This window comes from Cyprinodon variegatus, unplaced genomic scaffold (assembly GCF_000732505.1).
Source record: "Cyprinodon variegatus isolate N-32 unplaced genomic scaffold, C_variegatus-1.0 Scaffold70, whole genome shotgun sequence".
NCBI lineage: Eukaryota > Metazoa > Chordata > Actinopteri > Cyprinodontiformes > Cyprinodontidae > Cyprinodon > Cyprinodon variegatus.
The window spans coordinates 200,765-209,878 of record NW_015150523.1 but is presented as its reverse complement, the minus strand read 5'-3'; the positions used below and the strand labels follow the sequence as shown (position 1 = coordinate 209,878).

Sequence of the window (9,114 nt, the reverse complement as noted above, 5' to 3'; positions counted from 1 at the left end):
CAGTTAAACTAATTAATGCAGGCTGAACTCCCAACCACCTCTTTTTTTTGTTAACTCGAACACTGTGGATGGCCTCTGTGTAACCGGGCTTAACTGGTAGGACTGGGACTCACTTTTAGATAAACTTGGCCCAATATTACCTCTGAATCTAGACATTTCAGTCTTTTTTTCCCTAAAATCTACTTGCCGCTCTTCTATCATGACGCTGCAGTCACACAATTTACAAGTTAAACAGCTTTAAGCGGGATTTGAATGAAATCATGTGAAAAATATCACTAAATCACAAGTAAACTTTCCCCAAAGTTGCCTTGGGGATTAAAGATCTTTTCTGAATCCAGCCTTAGACTTGCCATTAAAATGTTTTATATAAAAGGAAAGGCACACAACCTTCCCTGCAGTCCTTTCCAACAGCAGACATGGCTGCAGGGAAAAAGCCTGACTGGTTTCAACTAGTGGAAGCAGAAGTCAATAACTAACATCATTCAGCCTCAGATCAATCATTAAAAACATGATTAATTAATGAAGATGTCAGATAAGAGTAGAGCTATATTTAAATGCAGCCTTATAAACTTTACATCAAACTACAGATATGGTGCTGATAGTAATACAAAATGGAGCCTAGGCGGAAGTTAAACTAAAGAAACTCATTGCTCTCCTATATCCACCTGCGACACACGCCTCCACGAAAGCCAATCGGCATCCAAAGTTCATCTTAAAAAGCCTCCGATCTGCAACTTGTCTGCTCCTGTGCACAGGCGGTGGTTGTGCTGTGTGACTTCATTCAGATGACAATGTTTCAACCCACCTCCAGCCCCTCCTCCACCATCGTAGCTAAAGCTTCATCAGAGTCTCATTCCTCCCAGACTCTTACTGTGTTCCTTGTCTCATCTTATTGGGTCCGGCAGAAGGTTCTGCAAGAGGTTTCTTCCCAAGGGGAAGTTTTTCCTCTCCACTGTCGCTTCATGCTTGCTAATCATGGACGGGTTCTCTCAACCTGTGTTATCCAAACTGGACTTCCATGTTCTGAAGCTGGATCTCAGCATACCGTCTCGCTAACCAGCAATCTACAGACTGACCAACTTCATCTATCTCCACTCCACCACCATTTTCAGGCCTGGGGGGGAAACAGCCCTATTCTTTGCTCCTGTTCATGCATATCCATCAAAATTCAACCCTATGTTTCCTGCCGAGGTCTGAGCGCCAAAGACAAAGTAATTGTATCAATTTATTTTTCTTGTGATTTTTCCAGATTGAACTGATAATAGTGCGTTTCTCTCCCTCTTATGCCTTTAATGGATTGCAGAAAATGTAAACAGAGGTTTTGCATTGCAATCAGTGCTATAAATAGGAGAGGTTTGATGTGGATCAAATAACCAAAAGGTATAGATATCTGAGCATGGTATGATTTTCTAAGGGTGAAAACTTCTGTTCTGAATAATAAAGAAAAAACTGGACAGTAGCCTGATAACTTTGTTTCAGTGATGCGCATCAAAGAAACTGAAATCCCTTTGGATTAGGAAAAAAATGATTTATGTTTTTCTACCAGTATAGAAAACAAGCCCCTTCAGGAGGAATGAGATGTGTGTGTATTCCTGTGTAGCTCCTACTAGAATGAGTCACAACCTGCGTATCCAGCGCCAGTTTTTCCTTTCATGGGGAAAACAGGAACGCTGAGAGGCCGCGAGAAACCACTAAACTATTACAATGAACGACACACACACGAAAGAAGAAGAATAAAAGCAAACATGCTAAGAATAAATGTGCCTCATGGAAACGGGGCTCGTGCCTCATAGATCAGAGCGCCTCGCGCCGCTGTTGCTTCCAGAGCCTTTTAGAGACATAGATGCGCAGCGCGTTTCATTCCCTGCGCTCCAGTGACAGCCACGCTGACATTACACATTTTTATATACAAAGATAGAGCGCCTCCATCCCGGCGGCTTACCGTGTCGACACCTCCCGGCGCCGCAGCGACCAGTGTTTGAACCGGGGGAGGCTGCTCTCCGCTCGCTCCCTCCGACGCCATCTTCGTGCTGTAGCGGTCTGCTGGAGTGTGGGTGCATCCGGCAAAAAACGCCTTAACTATTTAGCTGCTGGTCGCAAAGCACGCCCCGGGCGGCCATTGGAAAACCAAGCTGAAAAACGGAATATTAGATGGTTGGGGAGGAAGCGTCGGTTCTCCAGACAATCAGCGCGAGACTGGAGCGTTTGGGCTGAAGGGGCGGGGGGCGCAGAGTAGGCAGGTCTGTGGAGGCGGGGGGCGACAGATGCGTAAAATCCAGATGCAGGGACCTGATGCGTTACCAGCTGGAGAAAAAGGGGTCCAATGTAGGGGCGGAGCTAGATGGGGGGGGGGGGGCATGGCCACCCTTACCCAATAATAGCACAATTCAGTACAAAGACAATGCAAAGTGCTTTACATTATTAAAATATAGGAAAATAAAGCAAGTACGGAAAAAAAAAGAAAAAAAATGCAGAAAAAGAAACAAGATTAAAAACAGTTGGACTAAAGAAAATAAAAAAAAGTTGAACTAATGATGTTTCAGTTGAACTGTTTAACTAGAACAGTCGAAAGCAATCCTGAACAAATGTGTTTTTAGTCTTGATTTAAAGGAACTCAGGCTTTCCGCACTTTTACAGTTTTCTGGAAGTTTATAGTACAAAGCACTGTGGTTCTTCCACAGTCTGTCAGGGCACAGTCACAGATAGGGCAAGAAAATTGTAGTAAATTTCAGCAGAAAAACTCTCAAGTGGAATATTCAAAACATAAACATTTTTGTGGTTAATTATACACATCAATATACTAATTTAAAAAATGATGAATTCAGAATTCATGCTCTTTTGATAAAATACATCTTACATCAGTCCAAGTTATGCAAGTCTCACTCAAAAACAGTGTCTACCCTCTGGCCTTCTGGGGATCCAGAAATTAAGAATTTCCTGTCCATGCTGTCTGGTCTTAAACCCTGAAAAGCTGGAGATAATCCTGATAAGATCGGTAACGTAAGATGTGATTCTGCTACCTGCTTTGAGCCTGGGTGTGAATCTCTTATGGAGGGGAAACTGCTTAAAACACACTTTCTCCAGACAGCACAGTCATGACAGAGCTAACATCTTCCCACTCAGCACCTAGGGATGTTTTGGTAGCAAAGATTGTTACTACATTGTGGGGAGACAGATGGATCCTGCTAAAGCTCATCAATATATCTGACAGCTGTGTTTTTGAGAGACAACACAAAACTAGCTGATAGGTGGGTACCCCCCATTGTAGCACTAGAGAACATGTGTGGGGCAGAGTGCTCAGAGGTTCCACTTGTTAGCTGTATTCAGTCCACCATGTCACCCACTATAGAAGTCAGCTTAGCCAAAGACAGGCTTGGATAAGTTGGGCTAGGTGGTGTCAATATTGAGTTTTGTGAAGTTTCTGAGGGCTGCCAGACAATAATTTTTTAAGTATGATGGTTTATTATCCCGTCACCATCTTGATCGTTAGGGAAACGAAGGGCTTTGTGCACCACATAACCCTCTCTGACAGCAAACCTTTCCAGCTCCCATACAGGTGAGTGCTCCCTGACCATTACATGAAGCTGCAGCAAGTGCTGAACGAGATGGAAGAAAGGGAGATTATCAGAATATCAACAAATGAGGTGGTTGAGGTGGCTTGGGCATCTGTTTAGGATGCCTCCTGGACGCCTCCCTGGTGAGGTGTTCTGGGCACGTCCCACCGGGGGAAGGCCCCGGGGAAGACCCAGGACACGCTGGAGAGACTATGTTTCTCGGCTGGCCTGGGAACGCCTTGGGGTTCCTCCTGAAGAGCTGGAAGAAGTGGCTGGGGAGAGGGAAGTCTGGGGCCTCCCTTCTTAAGCTGCTGCCCCCGCGACCCAACCCCGGATAAGCGGAGGAAGATGGATGGATGGATGGATCAACAAATGAATAAGCATCACTTCTCACCAGGCAGATCGTCTGGCAGCACTAGGTGGAAACTGTTCAGTACAATGGATTTGACTTCTATAGCGGGTGAAATATGTATTAAACACACCACCATTTTTCTCAGTAAATATATTTCTAGAGGTGCTATTGAAATAACATGTTCACAAGATGTCGGTAACAATCCATGCATTCCACACATATAAATAAATTTAAAAATCATCGGAAAACTTTACTGCTTTAAAAACTATTATTTTCTGTGTAAAAGTATGTATGCTGGACACACATGGTATTTACCATTATTTATTCTTAGGTGAAGCAATTTCAGGCTGTTATGATCTTTAAAATAAGTTTCCCAAATGTTTTGTATCATATTTTTTGCTGCGAAACAAAACATCAGGATAATCTTTAATAAAATCCTACTTGTGAAATAGTCATTCCACAAAATCTGGTTTGTAGTCTCCTTTTATTTGTCCACCCATAGGCGGAACAAAAGTTCTGCATACTGACATCACGTATTGAGTTAGAAAATCATTTATATCAATCAGTTGGTCCCATGTAGCCCATTGAATGTTGATGTTTTCAGTCAGCCAATTTATCTGGAAATTGATTGAGACTTAAACTGATTCAGAGTGTCTGAAAATATAAAGTACCATTGGTCGCAATTGATGTGTTTGTGTTCTCTCTGACCGCAGTTTGGCCTGACCCAAGAATGCTACTCTGTCTGCACTCCTCTCACCTGATGTATCAGTGTCTATGGTTGCGGCTAGCAATGTTAGCAAAGTATCCATCCATCCATTTTCTGACGCGCTTAATCCCAATTGGGGTTGCGAGGGGTGCTGGTGCCTATCTCCAGCTGTCTACAGGTGAGAGGCGGGGTACACCCTGGACAGGTCACCAGTCCATCGCAGGGCAACACAGAGACAAACAGGAGAATTTAGAGAAGCCAGTTAACCTAACGGTCATGTTTTTGGAAGCCGGAGTACCCGGAGAAAACCCATGCATGCTCAGGGAGAACATGCAAACTCCATGCAGAAAGACCCCGGGTCAGGAATCGAACTGCAAGGCAGCAGTGCTACCCACTGCATATACAGTAACGTGCGCAAATAATAATTTGTTCCAATTAAATACTCATTTTTGCCAATCAAAGACTTATTCATTCCAATAACATTTATTTGTTCCCAGAATATACAAATTTGTGCCAACAAAATACTTCCCACGAAATACTACTTATTCGTTTCCACAAAATACCAATTTGTGCCCACAAAATATTTACTAGTTTTCAAGAAATACTAATTTGCATGCACGAAAAATGAATTTGTGCCCCTGAAATAAGAATTTGTTCTGACTAAATACTAATTTGTGTGCACGGATTACTTTTTGTGGCCATAATAAGAGCATGTTTGCGGTGTTAAAAACATTTAGGGTTTAGCCTTACCTCCCTTTTTCTAACTCATCTTTAAAAATGCCATTTAGAGTCATGTAGTGCATTTCTGCTCTCTAAGTTCATACATGATGCAGCAGAACACTGACTAAATTGTATTCTGCAAACATCTACTCAGTGGTCCGTGGTTTTACTGAGTATTTGTACTGGAGAATAGACGTCAAAATGATGATTTTGTTTTCAGCCATGGTAACCAGTGAGGCCCAGAACCTTAAGGGTGATTCTATAGGCTTCCTTGTTAGAGCCTATTACTTGTGGATTAAAGGCAGAACAGAAGGGAGTCTATATACGCTCGTCAGACCACAAACCAAGCATCTGCTCACACAGAATGAGTCAGCCTTCAGCATGTGTAAATATGCGATTTGAGGCTCCCTGCGCAAGCAAGCAACAAAAGAGAAATAATCTCTGGTCAGCTTAGACCCAGAGATTGGTGCTACTGTGAATGATTAAGAGAAAGGTTACCAACTTTAAAAGTACAGAAGAGCAAGATAACAGAATCAGACTGATCAAAATCAGTGGCTGGATCAGTGTAATGATGCAGCATAAAAGACCCTTTGTGCATAAAGTGCTGCTGCAGATGGAAATAAACTCTGACCACTTGAGGTTTGATGAAACTAAGTTCTAGTTAAATATCTAGAAGTCACTCTGTTGAAGCTCTTAATCATATAAGGCAATAGGCTCTAGTATTTTTTGTGATTTTTAAAACTGGTTACCCTAAAAGGGAAGGTCCTTTATCTTCTTTTTCTCCTTTGCCTACATCTTCTCCACAGAGCGTTCATATCTGCTACTCTGTTAAAAACTGGATTCCTTTAGGACAATACTATGAGACAAGTACTGGATGCAGTTACTTGCTGTTTAATTAGATAACACCAATTGCACAGCAGCAGGTGTTCTTATACTGCACAGTCCTGCACACATTGGTACATCTGGTCATCATTCATACCTGGCGGTTAATATTCTATTTAAATGCCACACTAATGAGAAAGCCTTGCAAAGCCAGGCTGATCAGAGTCTCTTTGTAGCTTATCCAACACCTAAAATAAAACTCAGACTATACTTGTCTATCATGTTCTGGTTATGGTCTATTCCTCTAACTTTTACAGGAGATGTGCTATATTTTACAATTTGGTGCGCACCACACATTATGCTGTGGCACAAGAAAGTGCATTATGAGAACAAGTTTGCTCACAAATTAGTTTTTGAGCGAATGAATTAGTATTTCGATTATCTATGAGTTACATATTAAAATGTGTAAAACAGGGTTAAATGTTTTTCTAATATCTATAGGTTTCTTTGCAGTGATCTAGTTCTGGGCTGATTTCTCACCTTTCTTAGGATCATTGAGACCCCACAAGGTGAGATCTTGCATGAGCCCCAGTCTGAGGGAGGTTGACAGTCATGTTTAGCTTCTTCCATTTTTCTAATGATTGCTCCAATAGTAGACCTTTTTTCACCAAGCTGCTTGGCAATTTCCTCGTAGCCCTTTCCAGCCTTGTGGAGGTTTACAATTTTGTCTCTAGTGTCTTTTGACAGCTCTTGGGTCTTGGCCATGTCAGTAGTTGGATTCTTACTGATTGTATGTGGCAGACAGGTGTCTATATGCAGCTAACGAGCTCAAACAGGTGCGTCTAATTTAGTATAATAAATGGAGTGGAGCTGGACATTTTGAAGGCAGACTAACAGGTCTTTGAGGGTCAGAATTCCAGCTGATAGACAGGTGTTTAAATACTTCTTTGCAGCTGTATTATACAAATAAATAGTCAAAAAAATCATACATTGTGATTTCTGAATACATTTTTAGATTATGTCTTTAGATTATGTTATTGTATGTCCAGACATGCACCTACAATAACAATTTCAGACCTATCCATAATTTGCAAGTGGGAGAACTTCAAAATAGCCTAGTGTTCAAATACATGATGAAAACCAAAAACTCAAAGCAAATGCCCTGCAAATTGAACTCGTCTGGACTTCCTAGCAGCAAATGCATCGATGGCCCATCATACATACACGCATACATTTAATTCTCTTTTTTTCATTGGGAAATTCTGCACCCTGTTCAGTAGATGGTGTCCAGGCATCTGTCACCTGTCGGCAAAGCCAGCCCTGTGTTTGTCTAGCTGACCTGCCAGTTGCCACATAAATACAGGATGTCCATAGACATTCTCTCAATAAGCACTAAACAGATGTTAAACCTTAAAAAGAAACTAACCTTCAGCAAATCAGTTTTTTTCTTAATCTTTTGATAGTGAATATTGACTTTAAATATAAGGAATGAAAAGTGAGGAATGAGCTGTGGAAGTTCAAGATGCGAAAGGCTGCAGGTCCAGATGGCATTAGCTCGAGGCTTCTGAGATGTTGTGCAGATGAACTGTGTGGCATCCTATGATACATTTTCAACTTAAGCCTTAGGCTGGGAGAAGTACGACAGCTGTGGAAGACCTCTGGTGCAGTACCAGTGCCAAAGACAAAACATCCAAAGGACCTAAGCCACTGCAGGTGGGTAGCGCCGGCTTTACACCTGATAAAGACCCTCGAACGGTTGGTCTTACACCATCTACACCCCCTGGTGAAGACTTCATTGGATCCACTGCAGATAGCCTATTTGCCTGGAATCGGGGCAGATGATGCCATCATCTTCCTCCTGCACCAAGTTCTGACTCACCTAGAGAAACCTGGAAGCACTGTGAGGATCATTTTCTTTGGTTTCAACACCATCCAACCAGGACGCCTTAGGGAAAAACTGGAGCTGTCTGGGGTGGAACAATACTTGTCCCAGTGGATTTTGGATTACCTCAGTGGTTGCCCACAGTATGTGAGGGCACAGGGCTGTATGTCAGATAGGTTTGTTTGCAGTATGGGGGTCCCACAGGGAACAGTGCTGGCACTGTTCCTATTCACCCTCTGCACTGCAGACATCTACATCAACTCCCCATGCTGCCACCTCCAGACGTTCTGTGCTGATTCTGCCATAGTTGGCCTCATCTCAGGTGGGGGCAACTCAGAGGAAAGACAGTGGAAACAGGACTTAATGGACTGGTGCCAGAAGTACAACCTCCTTATTAAAGTAGGGAAAACCAAGGAGCTAGTGGTGGACTTTATCAGAAGCAGATCCACCCTACTGACACCGGTAAACATCAAGGGAACACCTCATCAACAAACTGCTTTAGTTGTCTCAATTTTGAAGGATGCTTTTTCCAGACAGCCTGTTTCAGCTCCTTCCAAAACTGCTGAATACGATTTAGGTCAGGTTCGGTTGTATCCTGCAGATATTCAGACACTCTGTGCAAGATGAAGCAAAGCAGCCCCAGAGCATAACAGAGCCTCCCCCATTTTTCACAGTGGGTACAGTGTTCTTTTCTTGATGTGCTTAATTATCCCATCCGAGATAGTAGCTCATGTGCCTTGCAAAAGCTTCCACTTTTTGCCTCATCTGTCCAAATGACATTCTCCCAGAAGCTTTGTGGCTTTTTTTATGCTTTTTATTTTAGCTTTATTTATATGTTTTCAACAATGGTGCTCTCCCTGGTCGCCCCCCTTTAAAGTGGAAAAGAAACAGTTGACAAAAATAACTCAATTCCCAAGATTGTGTCTTGTTATTATGAATAATTATGTTACAATTGTGAAAACTATAAATGTAAAATAAAAAAAGAAGCCTTGTCTTTATTATTTGGTTTATTTTGACAAATGTGAAACATGTCGACTCACAGCTCATCAGCATTGGCTCCCTCCAGGGCTGTGTTGTT

At 42.3% G+C, this 9,114-nt stretch overlaps 1 protein-coding gene across 1 annotated transcript in view; it reads right to left on the bottom strand.

Moving 5' to 3' along the window:
* The window catches only part of cttnbp2 (cortactin binding protein 2), an 85,854-nt gene extending 83,624 nt beyond the window's left edge, over positions 1 to 2,230 (bottom strand). The window contains exon 1 of the mRNA XM_015372238.1: positions 1,943 to 2,230. Within this exon, the coding sequence (XP_015227724.1) occupies positions 1,943 to 2,023 (81 nt within the window). The 5' untranslated portion in view covers positions 2,024 to 2,230. The remainder of the gene's footprint in view (positions 1 to 1,942) is intronic.
* Between the last annotated feature and the right edge of the window lie 6,884 nt (positions 2,231 to 9,114).